This window comes from Balaenoptera borealis (genome assembly GCF_965194805.1).
Source record: "Balaenoptera borealis genome assembly, chromosome: 19".
NCBI classification, from domain to species: Eukaryota; Metazoa; Chordata; class Mammalia; order Artiodactyla; family Balaenopteridae; genus Balaenoptera; species Balaenoptera borealis.
Genome location: NC_138878.1, coordinates 34344825 through 34370747, shown reverse-complemented (window position 1 = coordinate 34370747; position 25923 = coordinate 34344825). Strand labels below are relative to the sequence as shown.

The 25923-nt window shown below is 41.6% G+C and overlaps 1 protein-coding gene across 2 annotated transcripts in view; it reads right to left on the bottom strand.

Moving 5' to 3' along the window:
* Positions 1-24746, bottom strand: part of N4BP1 (NEDD4 binding protein 1) — a 44712-nt gene extending 19966 nt beyond the window's left edge. Inside the window, exon 1 of one of the 2 annotated variants that reach the window (XM_082366804.1) lies at positions 24273-24746. In XM_082366804.1, the coding sequence (XP_082222930.1) occupies positions 24273-24470 (198 nt within the window). In that variant the 5' untranslated portion in view covers positions 24471-24746. The remainder of the gene's footprint in view (positions 1-24272) is intronic. The other variant, XM_082366803.1, reaches the window with a different exon arrangement.
* Positions 24747-25923: the final 1177 nt, after the last annotated feature.

The following is a 25923-nucleotide window of genomic DNA, read 5'->3' as shown; positions in this document are numbered from 1 at the left end:
CATGCTTGCTTTTGTTCAGTCTTTGGAGAAAACATTCAATCTTTCACCATTAAGTTAAACTTTTTATAGATATTCTTTATCAAATTAAGGAAGTTACCCTATATTCCTACTTTTCTAGGAGCATAAACATGAAACATGAGCGTTGAAACTTGTTAAATGCCTTACTAAATCAATTGATGTCATCATGTTATGATTTCACTTCTTCAGCCTATTAGTATGATAGATTACATTAACTGATTTTTCAATATTTAACCAGTCTTCTAGCCCTGGAATAATCACCACTTGGTCATGATGTATAATTTTTTTATACATTGATGGATTCTATTTGCTATATTTTGTACTGCCTTGTCTGGTTCTAGCATCGGGAAAATACTGATTACGAATGAATATAGGAGTGTTCTCTGCCCTTGTATTTTCTAGAAGACATTGTGCAGAATTGGTGTTAACTCTTTTAAAAACACTTTGTAGACTTCTCCAGTGAAACAGCTTGGCTCAGCGATTTCTTTTATGAGAATTTTTTTTTCTAATATTTATTTATTTGGCTGTGCCGAGTCTCAGTTGCAGCACATAGGGTCTTTACTGTCACACGCAGGAGCTTCATTGCGGCATGCGGGATCTAGTTTCCCCGACCAGGGATCTAACCCAGGCCCCCTGCATTGGGAGCGCAAAGTCTTAACCACTGGACCACCAGAGAAGTCCCTTTTATGAGAGTTTTATTTTTATTTTTTTTAACATCTTTATTGGAGTATAACTGCTTTACAATGTTGTGTTAGTTTCTGCTGTATAACAAAGTGAACCAGCTATATGTATACATATATCCCCATATCCCCTCCCTCTTGTGCCTCCCTCCCACCCTCCCTATCCCCCCCCCCCCACGCCCCCGCATCTAGGTGGTCACAAAACACCGAGCTGATCTCCCTGTGCTATGCAGCTGCTTCCCACTAGCCATCTATTTTACATTTGGTAGTGTATATATCTCAGAGCTACTCTCTCACTTTGTCCCAGCTTACCCTTCCCCCTCCCCGTGTCCTCAAGTCCATTCCCTACGTCTGCGTCTTTATTCCTGTCCTGCCCCTAGGTTCTTCAGAAGCATTTTTTTTAAAGATTCCATATATATGTGTTAGCATACAGTATTTGTTGTTCTCTTTCTGACTTAGTTCACTCTGTATGACAGTCTCTCAGTCCATCCACCTCACTACAAATAACTCAATTTCATTTCTTTTTATGGCTAAGTAATATTCCATTGTATATATGTGCCACATCTTCTTTATCCATTCATCTGTTGATGGACACTTAGGTTGCTTCCATGTCTTGGCTATTCTAAATAGTGCTGCAATGATCATTGTGGTACATGACTTTTTTTGAATTATGGTTTTCTCAGGGTGTATGCCCAGTAGTGGGACTGCTGGGTCATATGGTACTTCTATTTTTAGTTTTTTAAGGACCCTCCATACTGTTCTCCAAAGTGGCTGTATTAATCTACATTACCCTCTCCAGCATTTATTGTTTGTAGATTTTTTGATGACGGCCATTCTGACCGGTGTGAGGTGATACCTCATTGTGGTTTTGATTTGCATTTCTCTAATGATTAGTGATGTTGAGCATCCTTCCATGTGTTTGTTGGCCATCTGTATATCTTCTTTGAAGAAATGTCTATTTAGGTCTTCCGCCCATTTTTGGATTGGGTTGTTTGTTTTTTTGATATTGAGGTGCATGAGCTGCTTGTATATTTTGGAGGTTAATCCTTTGTCAGTTGTTTCGTTTGCAAACATTTTCTCCCATTCTGAGGGTTGCCTTTTTGTCTTGTTTATGGTTTCCTTTGCTGTGCAAAAGCTTTTAAGTTTCATTAGGTCCCATTTGTTTATTTTTGTTTTTATTTCAATTTCTCTAGGAGGTGAGTCAAAAAGGATCTTGCTGTGATTTGAGAATTTTAAAATTATTAATTCAATTTCCCTAACGGCTGTAGGTCTATTCAAATTATCTATTTCATATTGGGTAAGTTATGGTAGTCTGCACTTTTTGAGGAACTGGCTAATTTCATCTAAGTTGTCAAATTTACGTGTGTAAAGTTGTAGGATTTCCTTATCTTTTTGATGTCTGCAGGGTCTGTAGCTGATATCCTGATTATTAGTAATTTATGTCTTCTTCAGTGTTGCTGAAGTTTGTCAATTTCACTGACTTTTTTTCCCTAAAGAACAAGCTTGTTGTTTCATCGAGTTTATTATTTCTGTATTTTCAACTTCACTGACCTCTGCTCTTTATTTCCTTTCTTTTGCTTACTTTGAGTTTATTTTACTCATCTTCTTCTAGTTCCTAGAGGTGAAAGCTTAGATTATTGATTTGAGACTTCTTTTTTAATGTAATATGTGTTATAAATTTCTCTTTCAGGCGACTTCCCTCGTGGCGCAATGGTTAGGAATCCGCCTGCCAGTGCAGGGGACACGAGTTCAATCCCTGGTCCGGGAAGATCCCACATGCCACGGAGCAACTTAGTCCGTGCGCCACAACTACTGAGCCTGCGCTCTAGAGCCCGCAAGCCACAACTACTGAGCCTGCATGCCACAACTACTGAAGCCCATGTGCCTAGAGCCCGTGCTCCGCAACAAAGAGAAGCCACCGCGATAAGAAGCCCACACACCAAAACGAACAGTAGCCCCTGCTCACCGCAACTAGAGAAAAGCCCATGCACAGCAACGAAGACCCAATGCAGCCAAAAATAAATAAATATATTTTAAAAATTTAAAAATATTTCTCTTTCAGCACTGCTTTAGCTACATCTCACAAATTTTGATATATATTATTTTCATTTTCCTTCAGCTCAATGTATTTTAAAATTTCTCTTCAAGTTATCTAATATTTAGAGGTCTGTTGTTGAGTTTCCAAGTATCTGGATATTTTCTTGTTATCTTCCTGTTACTGATTTCTAGTTTGATTCCTTTGTGGTCAGAGAACACATTCTGTATGATTTCAGTTCTTTTGAATTTGTTGAGATTTGTTTTATGCCCAGGTTATGATCTATCATGATATACATTCCGTGGGCATTGAAAAGAATGTGCATTCTGTTGTTGCTGGGCAGAGTGTTCTATAAACATCAATTAGAACCTGGTTGGTTGGTGGTGTTGAGTTCTCTTATATCCTTGCGGATTTTCTGTCTCATGATTCTATCAACTGTTGAGAGAAACATGTTGAAGCCTCCAACTACTACTGTAGATATGTCAATTTCTCCTTTCAGTTCTACCAGTTTTTGTTTTAACTATTTTGCAGCTCTATTATTAGGAATATACACATTTAGCAATGTTATGTCTTCTCAGTAAATAGACCCTCTCTTCACTCTGAAGGCTACTTTGTCTGACAGTAATATTGCCACTCCAGCTTCCTTTTGGTTAATGTTTACACAGTATATTTTCCCCTCCTTTTAATTTTAACTTACCTATATCATTATATTTGAAATAAGTCTCTTGAAGACACCACACAGTTTGGTTGTTTTTTAAATCCATTCTGATAATCTCTTTTAAATTGGTGTGTTTAGACTGTTTAATTTTAATGAAAGTATCGGTAAGTTTGGATTTAAGCTACCATTTGTTTTTCTGCCTGTTCCCTATTTTTAATTCCTTTTTTCCCTATCTGGCCTTCTTGTGCATTATGCAAACATTTTTTAGTATTACAATGTAATTTACTGCATTTTTTACTGTATCTCTTTATGTAGTTTTTAAAGTAGTCATGTGATCAATTACATACTTAATTTTCACAGTCCACTTAAAATCAAGAGTCTATCATTTCAATAGGAATGTATAAACCTTACCACCCATACTATTCATGTTTTTTATTTTCTATATCTTATGATGCTTTGACATCTTGGGAGGCCTTTCAGACCTGGGGAGAGACTTACCCGCCCAGCTAGCTAATTCCTAGGAGTTGCGGCCAGCCTGCTTAGAGCATGCCTTTCGAGTACAGTGCTGTGCCCCCACCCCTTCTCCTTATCTAATTCACAAATCAAGCCCTGTATCAAGCCAGGACCAGGTACCAAACAACTAAGGACAGCCCCTATGCCCCAAAGCCGGCAGGGATTATCCAAACTAGCCAATCCTAAACTGTTTACCCTACCCTGTTTACCCTGCTATGCCTTTCCCCTTACTCCTGCTTCTGCCTCCTGCCAAAAACCTGATGGCCCTGCAAGGTGAGGCATGCCCTCTTGTCTTGGGAAATGTTAAGTAATCAAAATCGTCTTTCAATGGCATTGACTTCTCCGTGCCATCACTCAGTCACCTCCATAACTTAAACTCCTATGGGTATAAGTTTTAGAACACCACCATCATATGGGTTCCTTTACCCTCAGTCTCTACCCTCCCTGCTCTCTCTTGTATGTTACAGCTATCTCATCAATTCCACATACATACATTTGAAATCCTATCAGATGATGTCATAAACTTTCAACCATTAGCTCACTTTAAAGAACTCAACAGGAGAAAGTAATCTATTGTATTTACCCAGATATAGTATATCATTTCTGTCTGAAGAACTTCCTTCAGCAATTCTTTTCCAGCAGGCTACTGGCAATGATTTTAGTGTTTTCTTCAACCGAGAATGCTTTATCATGCTTTATTTCACTTTCATTTCACTTGACAGAAAATTCTTGGTTAACAGTCCTTTTCTTTCACCGCTTAAATAATATTGTGTCACTTCTCTGGTCTCCATGGTTTCTGATGAGAAATCTGTACTCATTGTAGTTGCTGTTCCCTGAACTGTGTTTTTGTCTTGATTGCTTTCATGATTTTTAATGTGTCTTCAGTTTTCAGCAGTGTGGTTATGACATGTTTGGTGTGGAATTCTTTGAGTTTATTATGCTTGAGTTCACAGCTTCTTGAATCATTATGTTTACATCTTCTGCCAAACTTGGGAAGTCTTCAGCTATTATTTCTCCAAATATTTTTTTTAGCACCACACTTTCTCCTCTACTCACCTTGTTCAGATTAAATAACTTCCATTGTTCTATCTTCAAGTTCATTGACTCCTCTGTCATCTCCATTTAAAAACTGAGTTCAGGGACTTCCCTGGTGGTCCAGTGGTAAACAATCCGCCTTCCAGTGCAGGGGATGCGGGTTCGAGCCCTTGTCAGGGAACTAAGATCCCACATGCCGCAGGGCAACTAAGCCCTCGCGCCACAACTACTAAGCTTGCACGCCTTAACTAGAGAGCCTGCATGCTGCAAACTACAGAGCCCACGCACCACAACTACAGAGCCCACACACCCTAGAGCCTGCACACCACAACTAGAGAAGAGAAAACCTGCACTCCACAACTAGAGAGAGAAGCCCGTGTGCCACAACGAAGAGCCCTCACGCTGCAACGAAAGACCCTGTGTGCTGCAACTAAGACCTGACGCAGCCAAAAATTAATTAATTAATCTTTAAAAAAATAAAAAAATAAAAACTGAGTTCATCCAGAGAGGTGTTATTTAGGTTATTGTAGTTTTCAGTTCTAACCTTTCCATTTGGTTCTTCTTTATGTCTTCTATTTCTTTGCTGAAACTTTCTATTTTTCTATTAGCTTTAAGAGTACTTGTGATTGCTTGTTGGAGCATTTTTATAATACATGTTTTAAATTCTTTGTTAAGTAATTCCAACACCTGTGTCATCTTGGCATTGGTGTCCACTGTTTTTTCTCATGAGATTTGATATTTTCCTCATTCTTCATATGCCAAGTAATTTTGTATTGTATCCATTTTGAATATTATGAGTTCTGTGTCTTGTTTAAACCCATGATGAATGTCAACATTTCTGTTCTAGCAGGTAATTGACCTAGCTAGATTCAGGCTGCAAGTTGTACCCAGACTTCTGTGAGCTGTGGTCCCAATATCAGTTCAGTTTTTAAAGCCTCTGCAGTGCTATTTGTATCTGTCCCACATGTGCGATACCCAGTGGCCAATGTGGGACCTGGATGGTGGTTTTTCTATTGTTCTCCAAAGTCTTTGTTGTGCTGATAAGGAGTAGATCCATGCATGTGTGTAGCTTGGGGATGAACCTAGGAGATCACACACAACTTTTATGGAGTCATTTTCCTGAGCTCCTCCCTCTCTGCCATCTTTCTAGTGTTTTCTGGTTCCCTGGGCTCTTCTTTTCAGTCCTCCAGTCAGAAAGATGGGGCTTTGGTTACCCCACTTTGCCTTACACTTCTGCAACTGTGCCTGGTCCATCCAAAGGACAGCGAGGGAGAGAAAGCAATGAGACTGGCCCCATCCTCCTGGAACCACAACCCCACCAATCAGAGAGGAAGGTTCTCCTCCTTCAGAATTTTGGCTCCTGCAAGCTCCCACTGCCACCATCATGGGACTGTTTGGAAACTGGTGTGCAATGGAATGAAGAAAAACAAAAACGGATTTTCGCACAGTATTACATACTCCATTTTCTGCCCCTTGAGTTAAAACTAGAGGGCTTCTCCAGGTGCTCCTTTTGTGCCCTAGTGCCCATTTCCACTTCCAGATTAGGCTGTATTGAGTTCAGGCTGAGGGATAACAATGGAAAAAATGATAAACTCACCACTGGTTTGGTGGTACTGTGAATTCTGGTTTTCTTTCCCAATCTGCCTGCTACTGTTTACTTTTCAGAGTCCTTAAATAGCTGTTCCATGCATTCTGTCCAGGTTTTATCACTATATTCACGGGATTGGCAGGGTAGAGTCTATCTTAGAACTGGAGCTGCTTCCTGCTGCCTGCTAACATGTAAATGATGCTGCCTATTTAGCGTAAGTAAGTGTATGGTTGAATTCACAGGAGTCAAATACTGCTGACTACTATGCAGCCACTGGATAAGAAAAAGTGGATTACATCCACTCAGTGGAATGCCAGCAACAGTGAGCCAGCCTGGAAAGAAGAGGTTTCTTCTCCAGATAACAGACTTCCAAAAAAAAATATCCTCTCAAACAAGGGCTAATTCTCTAATTGATCCAAGGTAAAGGCCACTTATCAACAGATCCTGCCCAGACACAAGGCTTCCAACTGGCTTTTCAGATTTAGTATGAAACATTAAAAAAAAAACAACCCATGTCAGAAGAAAGTTTGGCAAATATGAAGACAGAAACCAATAAAGTAGAACACAAAATAGAGAAAAACTGGAGGAAAGTAGGTAATGCAGGGTAGAAAAGAAAACTTAAACAAAATTTTAATTACTGCTTTCAAACAGATATAAGATGATAATGAATTCATAAAACAGATATAAAAATGCTAAGAAAAAAAATAATCAGAATAAGAGCACTAGCAAATTACAAACATGATGGCCAAAACAGTCAATAGAAGAACCGAAAGACTAAGTGGAAGAAATCCCTCCAAAAGTATCAGAAAAAGAAAGAAATGAGAGAAAAGAAACTTTAAACGTCCATCTAGGATATCCTAAATCCAAATAACTGGCATTCCAAAAAGACAGAATGGCACTTAAAAAAGAAATAACACAAATCATTTCCTGGAACTAAAATGCATAAGACCCCATGCATTAGTGAAAAAAGTTACATTAAGTCTTGTTTGGGAGCCAATGCACCCAGATCCCACCTTGAAAGGGTCCACAGAATATCCGAGCATGATTACTTTTTAAAGGCCCACCAGAGAAAAATCCTGTGGGCGGGGTGGGAATAGGGCACACATAAAAGAATGATAATCAGAATGTCAAATTCTCAGTAGCAAGTCTGGATGGTCGGGGAAAACAGGGTAGCAATGCATTCAAAATGCTAAGGGAAAATGATCTTCAATCTATAATTCTATAACAGCCACATTACATACCACATATAGAGCAGAATAAAGACATTTCTAGCATGCCAAAGGCTGAGAAAATTACTCCCATGGATTTTTTTCTTGAGAAACTATTTTAGGATGAAGGCCACCAAAAATATGAGAGATAAAGTAATTAGTAAATTCCATCCAAGAGTGGCAAATAGAAGTCCACAGATTTTAGCCATGCAGCAGATAAGCTGAGCAACCAGCTGACTGGAGGAGGGAAGAGGACTCCAGGGGTGTTCTCCCAGAAAAAGAGGCTTAAAGAATAGTTAAGATATAAAGGAATATTTATATCTTAAGATGTAAAGGAATATTTGTAAAATATTAGGGATGTTTAAAGCAAATTTCATAAGTAGGTGAGAAAAGGGCAGATAAAAATCCCAGGAAAAATTAAAAGCTATACCAGAAAGAGAACATAATGTAATATAATAAAGTACTTGGCCTTGCAACAAGTAGTATTTATATGTCATAATTATATAAACCTGTTTCTTGCTTTAACTAAAAAAAAACAAAAAACAAACAAACAAACAAAAAACTATGTTGGTGTCTTAGTCTGTGTGGGCTACTGTAACAAAATACCAGACTGGGTGGCTTATAAACAACAGATATTTCTTTCAGCTCTGGAGGCTCGAAGTCCAAAATCAGGGTGCCAGCACAGTCGGGTGAGGGCCCTCTTCCAGACTGCGGACCTCTTGTTGTGTCCTCACATGGTGGAAGGGGCAATGGAGCTCTCTCAAGCCTCTTTTCTAAGGGTATTAATCTCATCCATGGGGGTTCTGTCCTCATGATCTAATCACCCCCACAAAGGCCCCATTCTCCTAATACCATCACGTTGGGCATGAGGATTTCAACATTCATTAATTTTGAGGAGACACAAATATTCAGACCATAGCAATTGAGAAAATGGGCCTAGTTTTTGCCTCATCATTTATCTTAAAGAAAGTGAATAATGCCTAATATTGATAAGAAATAGCAGTATATTATTTATAATTATTTAAGTAAACATCAGAACAAATAGCTAAAAACAATGAGAAGTAGTTACTTTCAGGAAGCTGGGGTGGGGTAGAAGCAAAGGGACTGCTATTCTTAATAATAACTCTCAGTAGTACTTGATTTGTTTTAACCATGTGCATATATTATTTCATTACATTCCCTACTTCCTAATTTTTTTTTTAAATTTATTTTTATTTATTTATTTTTGGCTGTGTTGGGTTTTCGTTGCTGCGCGCTGGCTTTCTCTAGTTGCAGTGAGCAGGGGCTACTCCTCGTTGCCATGCGCGGGCTTCTCACTGCGGTGGCTTCTCTTGTTGCGGAGCACGGGCTCTAGGTGCGCGGGCTTCAGCAGTTGTGGCGCACAGGCTTCAGCAGTTGTGGCTCACGGGCTCTAGAGTGCAGGCTCAGTAGTTGTGGCACATGGGCTTAGTTACTCCGCGGCATGTGGGATCTTCCCAGACCAAGGCCTGAACCCGTATCCCCTGCAATGGCAGGTGGATTCTTAACCTCTGCGCCACCAGGGAAGCCCCCCTACTTCCTAATTTTAATAAAAAAGTTTAAAAGTGGATGCATAACATGCTGTGATGCTGTATGACAAGATCATAGAGGGCCTCAGGAGAGCTCCTATTGTGTAAGCACTAGGAAGACTGGCAGAGAAATGCCCAATACAAGCACAGCTGTCTGACATTATCCCCCAAATAACCAAAACTATTAATGCAAGATTAACTGCATAGATTTGAGGAAGAGCTGTGCTAGGAGCTTGTTATAGCTTCACATATCCAAAACTCCTTTTTGTTTGTGTGTGTCCTAACAGGAATGAGTAATTATCCCTTGAGATTCAGATTCAATTTTTTCATTAACAATTTACTCTTGGGAAATTACTAATAGCAACAACTGATTTCTATACTCCAGTTTAGGAGTGAGCAATAAAGTATACAGGCATACAGTGTTACTGCATTCTAGATGTCTGGCCATCAGTCGTATTGGTAAGAAAGATTCTGTGGATCTAAGTAGTTATCATTTGCATTTGGCTGTATTTGGTACCTGAACATTTGAATGTCAGTCAAAAATTGTTTCCCCTCCATCCTGCAGCATTCATGTATTGTTTTACTTTACTCAGGATTTTAAGAAAAAAGCGGGGGAGAAGCATATAATATATACAACAGTAACTTCCCTTTCGTATGGCAAAATGAATTTCTGTTATTCTACATTCTACAAATTCAGCTCTTCTCAACTATGTAACAATTCACGAATCAGAAAGAAGCTCCTGGCAACCCCTGCCATTCAGAACATAGCTAAAACCAGAAAGGATCCAAGTGGCTATTCAAGAGTCTGCAGGTTTGACCTGGGGAAAGGGTTCTTGGCACCACTCTTCACTATCTACCATCTCCTATTTATGGGCACACACTTGAGGGACTTCATCAGCTTGTCTCCCAGATCACATATGGTTTGAAGCAGCTGAATGAAAGTATAAAAGGAACAGCATAGGGTGCTACCTGCAGAGCACGCAACAGCAAATGATAATTGACAGCACAGGTGCAAAAATAAGGAAGACATAATGGTTAAAAAACATAGCAACTTGAGATCATCTATCATGAGTGTAGAACTGACACATTCTGGCAGCTGCCAGGAGCATAGCTGCACCCTGGCACAAATGTAACAGAAGATACTCAAGTCGACCACAAATCAAGGAGGAAGAAGAAACTACACAGGCAAGGAGGCTCTTAATACATTACAGATAGATTTCTAAAACTGTTCGGACCAGTAGTTCTCTACTTTGGCTGCACACTTCAGGATTCTAAAGATTTCCTGTAACTTAAGATACTCTTGCATAAATGGTGGTATATGTTATCTCTAAGAGAAAAGAAAGTAGGAGGATTAATATGATTTTTAGACTTTGACATACGAGTCCTACAGAACGTATATAAATTAGAAGCACCATAGTGCCTTAAATAAAACAAACTTTTAATATCGTTACCTACATATGTGTAACAGGTCCATTTTAACCTGTTAAGATAACATGTCTCTATCTGGTCACCTACATTAATAATATTGCTATAAAATTAAAATAACCATTTTAGTCATTTTTCCAGTGCATTTCCAACATTTGCTTTCTGTTCCATCTTCCTCCTCAAGCTTGTCTCCAAAATGCCGACCAAGCTCCTCCCCAGGAGGAGCGCCCTAACTGCTCCACAGGGACTTCCCTGCGTGCTCACTCTGAGTCTACTTCTGGAGACAGACCAGGGGCCACACTCTACCCTAGAGACCTCATCCCCATTACATCTGTAAATCTCTGAAATTCTACAGCTTCCAAAACTTTCAGCTCTCCTGAGCAATTTATCTTCACTCTTACCCAAATAATGTCTTCAGATCCCCAATCTCATTTCTGTCAATTTTCTCACTCTTAGTAAAAGATGTTATTTTACCAGAGCCTGGAGGCCAACAGATATGAATTCCTTTGACTGCCTCTCTGTTTTCATCTAAAAATTCTACCTTTCACAAATTCTTTCTCCTTCCTTCTGCTTCAAAGCCATGCCATTTTCCCAGACCCTGATTCATCACTCCCCCTTTACCCACCTACCCCTGCCCCTCTGTCTACAAACATGCATGAGTCTTCCTGATCCTACGGAACACTTCCTTCAGCCCAACTGCCTATGCATGGAACCACTCGGTCTTCTCATCTTCACACTTTTTGAAAAAGTAGCCTAAACCCCTTTCCCTGTCAACCCCTTGAAATCTGGATTCTGCCCCCATTCAAGCTGAAACCACTTTCCTGAATGACAACTAATGCCAAACCCAAAGGCCCTTTTCTCTGTACTCTCCTACTTGGGGTCTCTACTTACTTGGTAGGTAGCACGATATCTACCGTTGACCAACTTCTTGACAAGGTCTTTCCCCTTCACACTTCTGAGATACCACTAGCTGTCTTTACTTCCTATCTTTCTGACTATCTTCCCAAATCCTTTGCTGCCTTTTCCTACTGTACATTAAATGTAGATATCCCGTGAGGTTCTGTCTTGGTCCTCTCCCTCAATTATACTCTAATAGGCTTTTCAAGTTCCAACCGTAACTTTTATTTCTCTGATGGTAACTCCAAATGTCTACCTCTAGCCTTTAATACTGTTAGGCTGCGGACTATCCCCTGGGCATTTCTACCTATCCCACAAGTGCCTCAAACTTTACAGGTCTGAATCAGAGCTCTCAGCTCTCCTCCACTCCATCTTTGGTCCAAGTTCCTTTCTATGAAACGTAGATGCCTAGATTCAAAGCTTTCTTTCCTCTTCCTTCACTTGCAATCCTTCACAAATCTAGTTGCATGTGAACACTACAACCAACACTAACCTCTTCTTTCTGTTGCCAGTCTTGTCTCACTCCACTGCCTTGTAACAGTATAAAAGCTATGCCTGAAAACACACCCTTCACTTCCTTACTCAAATACTTTCTAAAGCTCCTCACTGCAAAGGATTAATGTTCAAGATCCTCAGAATTATACTCAAAGTCTTTGTTGGTTTGGACTTCAGCATGTTTTCTTATTTTTGGAGCCTAATTTAACCCTTCCTTCAAGAATTGGCAAAAATGGGGTGGGAGGATGTTAATCTCTTTTCTACACACAACAGTATCTTATTATTTAAACAACAGCGTTTATCATAACTCTACTAGACAGTGTGGGTACTGGCCTTGGTTTTAACTAGAGGTGTTTCTGCTCGTCCTGGGGGCACTAGCAATGTCAGGACACAATTCTGGTTGTCACAACTGAAGAGGTACACTACAGCCCCCTACAACCAAAGTATTAGCTGACCAAAATATCAATAGTGCCACTGTTGAGAAAACCTGAATCAATCAATAAATGTCTAACAAATACATGTCAAAACAGGAATTAGGAAGTTTGGGAACACAGGCTGACATCCAGCCTAGTAGTATCAATGATGTGCGTAACATTGTTTAAGAGAGAGTGTGGCCAAATGACAAAAAAGCTGGGGAGGGTGTTCATTTTAATAGATTGCATAACATTAAGAAAAATTATCAAACACTTCTAAATATGGCAAAAGGATGGCCTCTCACTCACAACGGAGCACTCTCTTTCGCCCACCCAAAGATGATGTACTTCTCTGGGAAATGTACCTTTGTCTTACATACCATTTATTATTGATTAGGGCCTGGACTGTGATGTTACCTGTCAAAATGTAGATTTCTGTCCCGCAGAGATGCCAATTATCTCCACCTGGTAGAAACGATACCCCAATGGTTATAACTTCACTGCTTTGTAAGATATTAGCCAGTTTATATCTACAAGCAATTTTATTCCATCATTCCTTTTTTTTTTGGTGCAGATACTCAGAGCCTCAAATACTCAGATCCTCAAAAGCTCTTTGAAACACCTTTCCGTTCCTGTTGGCTCCCTCACTTATGAGATACCTGACTGTTTGAAAGTCATGTTTATAACTTTTAAAATAAATTTTCACTTTGGCAGTCTTGTAGGACCAATGGAGATGTCCAAGTGAGCTCACCTGCTTGGAGCTATTAAACTGAGTGGCCCAAGAAGGGTACCTCATTGGCTCTGGGAGCCCAAGCTTACCTAATTTCGGCTCCTAGAGTGAATCCCAAGCAGGAAGTGAATTTTACTAGTGCTGTTACCCTGTTGTTCTTTTCCCTTCTGATTTTGTGTTTTCACTTTATGGTTCTTCGCCACATGTCTGTTTCCACACTGCCTCAGGGACCAAGTGGCTACAGACTACCAGGTCAGTCTCACACATGAATCTAGTCTGCAGGAATCTGAGTTTTACAGTCTGACCATGTGGCAATCTGTCACCAGATAACAGGGATCCACTTTCTGTGGCACGAGAGACTACAGGAAAATCTGGTTTTAGTCTTTTCTGTTCTTCTGTTTGTGCAAGAACATGTCTCAGGACTACTGACAGAAGAAGAGCCCTTATGAAATCTGGGCCAGTTTTGTGTTTTTGGATTAATTTCGACCTGTGGATACAATTAGGGAACCAAAGCTGAAAGCTCTCTGTGTGTTTGTCTCTATAAATGAGAAAAAGCCTTTACTTCTTCATGGTGTGAATGTGAAATATATTCCTATCTCCAGGGATTATTAATAAAGTAGATAATAAAGTTTCTTAAAGAATTTCTGTTCATATTGGTTTATAGAGAACAAGCTTTTACATAAATCTATATTTCTAGAACTCCTAGAAAATAAAGAAACTAAACATCCGAACTTATAATGTGTTAACTTTTTAAGGACAAAAGAGAAACAATGCAAAATGCACAGAAGCTGAAACTTCAAAGGCATCTGTATTTATAATCCAAATTCATGTAATAAAAATAATCCTTAGGGAATTCCCTGGCGGTCCAGTGGTTAGGAAGCGGCGCATTCACTGCCCAGGTTCAATCCCTGGTCCCCTGGTTGGGGAACTAAGATCCTGCAGGCCGCAAGACATGGCAAAAAAAAAAAAAAAAAAAAAAAAAAAAAAAAAAAAAATCCTTGGACAAATCAATCTGACTTGATAATTTTAATGCTAATTTAAAAATAGATGGCCTTTCTGTGATTTTATCAGTGCAGAGTACAATGCATCATAAGATTTTTTTAACTCAAGAGTTTTCTTTCATGAAGAGCCTGATTATGAAAAATAAAAATTTATATATTAAACTAAATTGAATTATAACACTGCTACATTTTTTTGATATCAGAAGTTATGTTGCTCAGTAGTTGTCAGCTTAAGCATTATTTCCAACATCCTTAGTTAACTTTAAGACCTTGGTTGGACCAACAGTAAATGGTTAACTAATGGACACTCTTTGGATACATGGCTAATTTCCAAGTGAGAGACGCCAAGCATAAACCCACTCATTACACATGTTTTCTTTTTAGTATAACCACAATGTCATTATTGCACCCAAGAAAATGAACAATAATTCCTTAGTATCATCTAATACCCAGTCTGTATTTAATGTCTTTTTCCAGTTGCTCTGTTCTAATTAATCTGATTTTTTTCCCACCATAATTACACAATTCTTGCCTTGCTTAGTATGTCACATATAGAATTAGTATGCACTCTTTTGTGTATGGCTTTTTTCACTTGGCATACTATTTTTGAGATTCATCCACATTACTTCATGTCTCAGTAATTTGTTCTTTTCTATTGCTATGTAGTATACCACTCTGAATGTCTTTTACACCTAAACTATCTTTGATGTTTCGCAAAGGTCCCCAGGCAATCAATCACAAAGATTTGTCTTTCACCTTATAAGGATGCTAAAACTATTAATTTCATTGGGTTACTCTGAATTTCTTAAATCGCAAACACTTATTAACTGTGTCAAATCAAAAGGGAAGCTTGGTCTACTTCTACTGAGTCTCTTTACTTTTCATGGCAATGTAGTTACTTGCACAGGATCATTAAGAATCTGTCCTCCCTTTTACTAGGACAAAATTAGACAAATTCATTGTGCATACAGACCATAATTAGAATGTCATATTTAAGAATAAATCTCACTTAATCAGGTATGGCAAGGTTACTATTAAAAAACAAGGATTGTAGTTCATGTATGGAACCAACTCAGGATACTGCTCTGGTACCTACTCTGTGGCATGCAGTATAAAGAAAGTCCCTTCCTGGCAGGCGAGAAATTTTAGCATATTTTGGGAATCTTGAGGCGAGAAGAATTCATCCGAATGTATAAATGCTACAGGTGAAATATTAGAGATGATTTTCTTGATTTTTTTTGGAGATTTGTTTCCTAGCTTTAAAATAGAAGAGACAAAAGAGGCAACTAAAAACAAAAACAAATGAAAACCACCCAGCTACTGAAAAGGTAACCTAAGGTTCCTTATGAAATTTCCAGAGAGGATAATTCTCTAGTCTTAGTAATTGCTAATACCTCCTGCCATACTCTATATACAATCAGGCTAGTCTACAGGCGCGCGCGTGTGTGTGTGTGTGTGTGTGTGATCAAGAGTAATCCTTGAGGCTATTTATAACTACAAGGGCACAATTAACACAAATTACAGAAACTCTGGAAGGAAGGTGAAAGAATAGCTGCATGCTCTCTCAGTGTCATACTAGAGAATTGTCTAGCAGGCCCGACCAAGGATTATTTCATAGCTAGGGCAGGACTGTCCAATAGAACCTTCTGTAATGACATATGTTCTATATCTGCACTGTCCAAATTGGTATCCAATAGCTACATATGGCCACTGAGCACGTGAAATACAACTAAGGAAATGAATATTTAATTTCATTGAATTTTAATTAAACAGCCACATGTGGTAGTGGCAACACACTGGACAGTGTAAATCCAGCCTTCAAACTATTTTTGTACGGGCCCTAAGAATTGTTTTTACCTTTTAAAGGCTTGTAAAAAGCAAAAACAAAGAAGAATATGAGACAGAGACCCTGTATGGTTCATAAAGTCTGAAAATATTTATCACCTGGCGCTTTACAGAAAAAGTTCGCCCATGTTTGTATGCTCTAGGAGAATGTGTTTTTTGTTTGACATACTATCTATATTGAAAAAGGCCCAGAATCTGTGAAATTACACATTTAACTTGCATATTTTTGTCCAGTAAAGACACAGATGATTTCTGTGATAACCCCCTAAATTACTGTTTCATTATCCTGGAGGACATGAACAAGTTTTGTATCCAATCTAGCAGTCTTATTTCAACATTCTTTTTCAGTACCTATATTCATTTCCTGTACTGTTCCTTGAACCAGTTTTCCTATCCAGCTAGTTCCCTCAAAAATGAGTTATAAATAAATGCTTCATACGTGCTCACCTTGTATCTTTAGGAATTACATTTTAATTAAAAAAACAAACAAACAAAAATAAAGTGCTCATTTAAAAAATTCCTATTTATAAAAACAAAACTAAAAAAATGGTGAGGATTCAAGGCATATTTTGAGAAGTAGATAATATGATGTGGCAGTCGTTCCTATTGTCTACCAATATCCATGTTCTGCTTCTTTAACAAACAGAACCCAGATTTTGTTCAGGGCAGCAATGTATCTAGTTAAAACTGAACATTTCCTAGCTCTCTTTCCTGCAAGTATTGGCCATACGACATAGTTCTGGCCAAAAAGAGATAAGGAAAAGTCTGCTGGGGTGCTGTAGAAAAGTGTTGTGGCTTCTTCCTTCCTTCTTGAAATAGAGACTTGATGGCTGGAGCTGCAGTAGGTATTCTGTGACCATGAGGGAAAGGCCAAAAGAACTGCAGAGATCTTCACCCTGACAGCTGCTAACCACTACTCAGCCTTGGACTGTTGTTTATCTTAAGACTTTTTATTGAGTGAAAGAAAACTAAACCATTTTGTATAATTTCTCTCACTGCAGCCAAATCCTGATCTATCAGCCTAACTGTTAGAGATATATCATCTGCATTAACCTATTATAACAAAGTAATGACTTTATTATCTTAATTTTAAAAATACCAGGGTTAATAATGAAACATATTGTGAACTAAACATGTAGGTTCAAGAATGGATAAAGATCCCAGATGACTGGTAGATAGGGATTTTTGATGAAAAGGTGTCATAATCACAACTGACTTCTACATAGAAAATTCAGATGTGAATCCACACAGTTCTTATTCATCAATTAAAGTAAGTAATTCTGTCAGCACTAAGACTGAACAAAACTTTCTCTGAGTTCAAAGGAACCTCTTAAATTAACAATTAAAAGAAATAATTCAGTTTCTTTAAACAAAAGGATTTTCCTATGTTGTTTCCATATGACATAACTTATTTTTATAAAAAACAGTTCTTTAATTAATTACTGTAAGGATTTCCCCCCTATAATTTTGTTTCTGAAATGCAAGACTTCTAACTTCATACAATTATATTAATTTAGTAAAAAGTCAACACAGAACAAGATGTTGTCCCTGATTTAATTAAAACCCTGTAATACTAGCTGGCAAACAAATAGGGAAGAGGAAACTACAGTCATGAGCAATCACTTTGACCCTAGTACAATCAGCATGAGTACCCCTTATTTCAACATTCTGGTATAACCCCAAAATATTAACCATAAAAGAGACTGAACAAACTTCTGTTTCTTAAGAAGATAATTTTCACAACCATGGTGAGTTAAAAACTATCATTCTAGAAAAAGGCCCCCAACCTCCTTTCTGGTAAAATCAAAACAAAAAACTCTGTCACTACCCAGTATTACATCTATAAATTATTTCCTCCATGAACAAATCTACTGTTCAAGAATTCATTCATGAAACCAGGTACCAAGTTCTTCTAACGGAAAAGGAAATAAAACAATATAGGGTCCATCTTAACCCTCTGAAGCCAATGAAGTAACAGGCCACTTCTACTGGAATTGTGTTTTCTTTACCCTTATCTTTCTCCTCTCTTACTCCACAAATATGCAAGCAAAAACTCAGGTAAAGGACAATCATCAACTCTTCATAAGACCCTCTCTTCTTTTCCTCTCAAATTAAAAGCAGACTGGATGTTAGTCTACCTTACCACAGTTTCTCAGGTGTATTGTAATTTCAATGTTTAAGACTGATGAGTCCAGGGCTTCCCTGGTGGCGCAGTGGTTGCGAGTCTGCCTGCCGATACAGGAGACACGGGTTCGAGCCCTGGTCTGGGAAGATCCCACATGCCGCGGAGCGACTGGGCCCGTGAGCCACAACTACTGAGCCTGCGCGTCTGGAGCCTGTGCTCCGCAACAAAGAGAGGCCACGATAGTGAGAGGCCCGCGCACTGCGATGAAGAGTGGCTCCCGCTTGCCACAACTAGAGAAAGCCCTCGCACGAAACGAAGACCCAACACAGCCAAAAATAATAATAAATAAACTTAAAAAAAGAAAAAGAAAAAAAAAAAAAAGACTGATGAGTCCTCCAAATTACTCTCCTTATAAGTCCTCCAGATTGGTGTTCTTGGTAGGTCACTGGCTATGCTTCACGGTGGCTATTCACTGCCATGAAGTAATGCCTGAAATAACACCACCTGATGGGCAGCTGTAGGTAGCAAATTCAGTATCCTAAAGGTTCAGGGAGAAACCATGCAACAAGTAGCCATGCTGTTTACTTCCAATTACTCCTCTTTTGTTTGTTAACCTCCAGGACAGGCTCCTGGCTCACCAACTAACTCTAGCACCCAATTCCCTGCTATGGACCTCTGTGATCTCAGCACTGCATTATCTCTAGATGCCTCACACGTCCATCCTTTAGCCTCTCACTTCTCTAAGTTAAAAGGAACGCTTCCACTTCACCCATGACCACTGAGGTACCACCCCTTGGTTCTCAGAATTCCTCCAGATCCAAGATTCTGATCTATGAAATGCCTAACTACCACCTCTAGAATTCTCCAACACTTACTGAAACTGTCCTCTGCCTGCATGATTCCCTGAGTCTAGGAGGGGACACGGTCTAAGGTCCTGTCTCTTCCTTTATTCTTATAGTTCATTATGCCCTTCTGCCTTCACCTGCCTCCTCTCCCGTCTGAACCTCTCAAGCTATTAGTTCACTAACAGTAGAAGGTAAGTCTTGCATATTTTTGGACTGTCCTAGCCCAAATAAGGCTGACCATTCAGAAACAGTTCCTGGGCCCCGTTTTGCCTTGCTCAATTGCACCTCAGATTCCTTTAGTCTTTATGTGCTGGCTTCACCAACATCCTGAGTGGGGGAAATCATCACCTACTTAAGAATTTCTGGATCACGTGATACTATAAATTCAAACCACCTAATCTTCCCTGGCCCTCACTTCAAGTCCACAGTCCTTTTTTGTTTTTTTCTAATGCACTTCCAACAGTTCCACTGTATCTGTGTTGACATATTGCACTGTCTTCAAGGTCTCACCCTCCCTCTCTGGGCATAAACTGGCATCCCACTTTACTAAGACAGTACCATAGGCCACTAAGGCCTTCAACTGCCCTCTTCACCAAACGGGAAAAAAAATGTGTATCCTCACTCATCTTGTCTCCTACTACCTAAAGCAGAGGTCCTAAAAAGGCAGTCCAAAAGCTGAATCTGGTCCACTGCCATGTTTTGTTTAGCATATGTGGTTGCTTTCTATTTTTCTTTTTTTAGAATATGTACTTTAAAAAGAATGTATTAGTGCAAAACTTTTACTGAGATGTAATTCACAGCATACATGGTTTTTAAAACATAAATTAGTTGCCTCTTAAAACAAAACAAAAAAACAAAACAAAACAGATTTCCCATTATGAAATGCAGACTTCTGGCTTCTCTTGGGTGAGGAGATCAGACATCACTAGGCCCATACTATGTAACCAGCTGATACTGAGCATGGGCATCTGCCCTCTCCCACAGGGCATGAGCACCCTGGTTCACCCGTTCCTTCCGACCAAGCAGCCACTTCCCTATGCAGTCCCCCACCTAGTCCCAGTGGCTCTTGGATCTAAGGGAAGGATCTAACTCTTCCCACTCCCCAGGACTGAGATCTCTTCAGCCTCATCTCTCCTCACCCGTGCCAGACTCCAGGGATCCCACCCCTGCTCTGAATCTTTGATTTCTTTGTGAATGAGGCAGCTCATAGTCAGTGCCTCCACTTTCTCTCTGACATTCAATCCTCAACTTCCTTTGTTTCCATGATGTCTGCCACCTTGGACTTCAGTCCCCTCCCACTGGGCCCCTATGGACAATGTCAGCTTTTGGTTTCCCTCTCACTTTCAGACATTGCTTGTCTAGCCCTTGTAGTAATGTCACATTACTATAAAAGTTCTAAACACTTATCCCCAATTTCTATACTTATATCATCAGTAGCCAGCAATGGACCTGAGGATGGAGGCATTGAAATGTAAATCTGACAGCATCACTGGTGTTCTTACAACCTTCCATTACTCTCCGCTGCCTCCCTGCTTGGTAAAATCCATGTTCTTTAGCAGGTCGCATGTGCTTTGTGAGCTGGCACCTTCCCCCATTCCTGTCCTTCACTTGAGGAATCCATGAAAAAACGGGACTACTTCATATCCCTGTGATTTTGCACGTGCTCTTCCTTCTGGAAAACTCTCATTCATCCTCCAGCATCCCGTTGGGCAGAACAACCCTTCCTCTCCTATATTACTTGCACATACTTCCACTCTTAAATGTTGTTTCCAACTCTGTCTCCCCTACTAGGCTGTGGGTTCCTTGAGGTCCAGAGGCAACAGCTAGTGTACTTCGTGGCACAGAAGTTTTTTTTTAAGTATCGGCTACCCGGTCCCACCAACCTACAGGTCAAACAACGTATCCACCATCCTTCCTGACACCAGGGCTTCAAACCTCTCCCTCAATCCCTACATCCACTCAGTTGCCAAGTCCCAGTGAAAACCGTGTCACCCCACCCATGTCCAGTTCTAAATTGGAACAATGTTCCTTCCACAGCTGGGTCTGCCTGTCTTCAAATACAGAGTTTCAAGCAAATCCTTCCTCTCCCAAATCCTCACTGACTCCCTAAGGATAAGGCCCAGTGGCCTCAGCACAGCATTTGGGTCCCTGGAGGCTTCGTCTCTCACAGGGCAGCAGGACTCTTCCTACCCAGACACTCCATGCTGTTCTGGCTTCCAGGCCCTTGCCTGCAACCACCTCCACCTGGGAATCTTCCCAGATCTTCAAAGCCCAGCTCAAGTACTGCTTCCTCCAACAAATTTCCCCTTTGACAAAAGTGGTCTCAAGAGCATGTGCCTTTTTTAAAAAAACAAAAACTTCCCAGGACATTATCACTTTCTACCAGTAGCCCCATCTCACCTCCCTCCAGCTAATGGAGCCCTAACTAACTAAACCTCCACATTCTCCTCCACTCAAGCATTTGCTAAAGGGTAGCGAATTGACATTTTTAAAGGAGGAAAACAACAGGAACCACTTGATGGGACCCACAAAGCTGCTTGGAGAGTCTACCAGCTAGTTTAAAAAAGTCCTTACTCTACATCTTCCTTCCCCCAAACCGTCTTCTCCTTCACAGCTTAACTTAAAATACTGTAGACATTGAAGACTGTTCTCCTGTTCTTAATTTTTTTTTTTTTAGCCACACTACGGGACATGCGGGATCTTAGTTCCCTGACCAGGGATCGAAGCCGTGCCCCCTGCAGTGGAAGCACAGAGTCCTAACCACTGGACCGCCAGGTAATTCCCTTCTGTTCTTTTTTTTTTTTTTAATTAATTTATTTAATTAATTTATTTTTGTCTCTGTTGGGTCTTCGTTGCTGCGTGCGGGCTTTCTCTAGTTCCTGTGAGCGGGGTTTATTCTTTGTTGCAGTGCGCGGGCTTCTCACTGAGGTGGCTTCTATTGTTGCGGAGCACGGGCTCTAGGCGCACGGGCTTTGGTTGTTGTGGCTTGTGGGCTCTAGAGCGCAGGCTCAGTAGTTGTGGTGCACGGGCTTAGTTGCTGCGAGGCATGTGGGATCTTCCCGGACCATGGCTCGAACCCGTGTCCCCTGCATTGGCAGGCGGATTCCTAACCACTGCACCACCTGGGAAGCCCCTTTCCTCTGTTCTTAATTTTTTAAAATCAAGTTAATGGTTTTCTCTTCCTTAAAAGAATGTAAAACAAACTCCAAAATGAATTAACAAGAACAAAAAGCCCTCGAGTATGGCATTCAACTTTTTCCCATAAATCTCAAAGGGGAAAAAAAGGATTTCTTATAAGTGGGAAGGTTGGATTATGAGTAGCACACATCAAAAAGATAAATGGGCAGGCGACACATACTACCAAGATACTGTAAGACACACCTTTTCCAATTAGCTTATGCTGAACTGCATGGCAGGGACAAGCAAGGCAATTGGAGTTGGGAGGGTCCAGCAGGGTTTTTCTGTAGAGCAAAAGAAGCACTCTCCATGCTTGCAGTGAGCCTTGAGTAAAGCTGAACTGGGATCAGGCAGAGTACACAATAAAAGCAGTGAGACTAGTCAGGCTACAGCGGAGATTTAAGCTGAGAGCTGCTAAGGCAGAGAATTAGGAAAATAAAGTGGGGTTGAATAAATAAGTGTTTTGTAAATCAGAAAAGTTTAGAGTGAATGAGATAGGCAACAGGAGGCTCTACTAGATCCCAGGGCAGGAGAATGACTTTTTGTGGGAGGATTAGTCTAATGCAAGTTGTACTGGGGAGGGAGGGAAGGCAATGAAATAAGGGAGAGGGCACATACCAAGAAAGAAGGTCTTAACTGCTGCAAAAATAATGGAAAAGGAAGGAATGAATGCATGTAAGAGACTTTCAGAAGCCATAATAGGACTTAGTCATGTCAAACTTTTTAGCCCTGGGGAGTGGGAAGAAATTGGGTAGCTGGGGAGAAAACAAGGAGGGGACTGGGAAGGAGTTAGCCCAGACTACTGGTTCAAAAAAATCAAGAACAGGAAAGCAAACTTGATTCAACATCTGCAGTGCTTTAAGTTAAGCTGTGGAGAAGAATCATACAGTTAAGTGTCCTATCTCCTCTAAGCACGTTAAAAGCAAGCATACAGGCTTTTTTTTTAATCTAAGAAAGTCAAGAGTTACAGCTAATCAGATTCTTCAAGGGCACTGTGAAATTTCTGAAGTACGACGCCAAAAATGGATCCCCACCCCCAGTGCTCATCATTTGGGAGATAGGTATCAAGAGCAAGGCCTCTGGAAACAAACTCCCTCGCTCTGAATCCTGGCTCTCCCACTTACTCGATGAGAAAACTTGGAGAAACTTGGCTCCCCGGGAGGGGGAGGATGTACTCTTGCAGTATTTGGGCTTGGGGAGGGAAGGCAGTAGCTGAAGGTGCCCGAAGTAAGTCTAAGTGTGAAATGCTGATTTAGAGAGAAGGTGAGTCACCTCTTCGAAAGTTTCAGTTTCCCCAGCTGTTAAAAACAGGAAGATAATAAAATCTACCTCACCGGATTTTTTAAGGACTGAATTCGATAATCCTTCCGAAGTACTGAACATAACGTCTGATGTGCTACAACCGTTCGATAAATGTTAGTGGTACACAAAATCAATACAAGGAATAATGCTATTTTTAACACTATTATTAACCATCCCTATCTCTTCTTGATATTCTCCGAGTATTGTACTACTGTGATGGTTCTGTCAGATTCTCAGAGGGGTCTGACATCCCCCAGAGGTTCAGAATCCCTGGAGCGGAGACCTGGGAAGAGATAAGTGGCTGAGGCGGTAGGCCAGGAGGCTGCGGGCCCAGCCGTCAGGCCCTGCGCACCAGCCCGCGGGCTTGGGGGGGGGAAAGATAACAACAGGCAACACTCTCAGCGCGTTCACTCCGTGCCTGCCAGCCACTGCGCTCTGCGCTCTACGCACATCACCTACTCCAATCCTCGCGACAGCCTTCCGAGTCAGCTGCTTTCGTCAGCGCCACTTTACAAATGGGGAAACTGAGGCGCCCGGGATGAAACCGCTAGCCCAAGGTCACATGGCTCTAGAGCGAAGGCTCGGGAGACCGCGCTCTCACCACCGCGCCTGGCTCGGTCCGCGCAGGAAGGGCAGGGAAGAAGGGGGTGGGGACGCCCAGGGACCCCGATCGACAGAAGGCCGCGGGGGCCGGGCCGGGGAAGGCGATCGCGCGGGGGCGGCGGCCGGACTCACCTTGGCACTGTGCACCGCCTCCTGCGCCCCGCGGAGCTGCAGCCAGATGCGCGCAGGGAGCGGTTCCTCAGCCCCGAGCGCGCCGAGCACGGCCAGGCTCACACCGAACAGGCCCTCGATGCGGCCGCGGCTCCGTTCCAGCAGCGCCGCCTTCTCGGCGGGCGCCGTGAACTCGTCCAGTACCGCCCGGGCCGCCATGGCGGGCGCGGCCTCCCGCGGCGGCGCCGGGGGCCGGCGGCGGCGACGCCCCCTCAGCGTGCTGCCCCTGTACCCGAGCCCGTCAGGCGGCGTCGGCCCTCCAGGCCGCCTTGCCCCGGCCCGAGCCCTGCCGCCTGGCCGGAGACCCGGCTACACCATCCCGCCGCGGCAGCCGCAGCTGGGTAACTGCGGGTAAAAAGCCCCTTCGCCGCCGCCGCCGCCACCGCCGCCGCCGCCGCGGGCCGGGCCCCGCCGCCGCGCATGCGCCCCGCCCTCCGCCGTCATTGAGAGTCGCCACCCCCTGGGGGGGGGCGCGGAGGCGACGAAAGTGTACGTCACGCACAGTCGCCATGTTTGTTGAGGGCCCAACGATGGCTCTGGAGGGGGGCCTGGGTGGTCTTTGGTCAGGCCACGACGCTTTTGCGTGGCCTGGTGGATGATGAATTTATGGTTTTACAGATGGGGAAATTGAGGCTCCGAGCCAGTAGGCGGGACTGACCCAGTGTCACACAAGGGATTTGACTTGCTTTCAGACATCTAGAAGCCCAATATAACACTCTAGCAAACTGAGTTTTCCAGCTTCTCATTTATTGATAGATGTTTTCTTCTCTTCCTCCCTCGATCCCTCCTCCACCTCTCTCTGTCTCTCTCTGTCTCTCTCTCTCTCTCTCTCTGTCTCTCTCTCTGTCTCTCTCTCTCTCCCTTTCCTTTGCATTGTTTTTTCAGTAAAAGTGGTAATAGGAAGAGAAGAAAATGGGAATAATGTGTATGGAGAATTGAAAAGCAAAGAAATGATTAAGGAAAGGTCACGAGAGTGTTTTCTTCTGGGAAGGGAGGAGGAGAATGTGTTATAGAAGAGGTACAAGAAGTGCGGGACTAGGGGCTCCTCCGTGATTTTAGTGGAGTACTTGGGCAAGTACACCCTAAGCCCTCTCCAGGTCTGTTTTCCCATCTGTAAATTCAAGGGTTGCTCTAGTTATCTCCGAAGTCTTTTCCAGATGTTACGTTCTCTGAGTCCATGAAAACAGATTGTGGAAGATAAAGTGGTTTCCTTTCTCTGGGCTAAATATTGTGGGTATAGTAGATACTTAGGGACCATGGGCATATTACTTGTCTAAGTCGTAATTTCTCATCTGGAAATATGGGTAACAATAGTACTTCCTACTGTGAAAATTAAGATAGTACCTGGACACAGTAAATGATCATTAAATATTAGCTATTATTGTTAAATTAGCAATATATTTAAGGCTCCATTTTCACAGCAAAGCTTTGTGTGGATTATGCAACCATACTGAACTTATGGGCCTGGGAGCCCCCTCCCGCTGTATAGATTCCCCCTTGAGGAGAAAGAAGGGGAACTAAAGATGTTGCAGTTGGAAAGGCCAAGTGGGAATGGTCTTGGTAAGAGGGATTACCCAAGGTAAAACCTCTCAAGGATCCGGGCTGCTGGGGT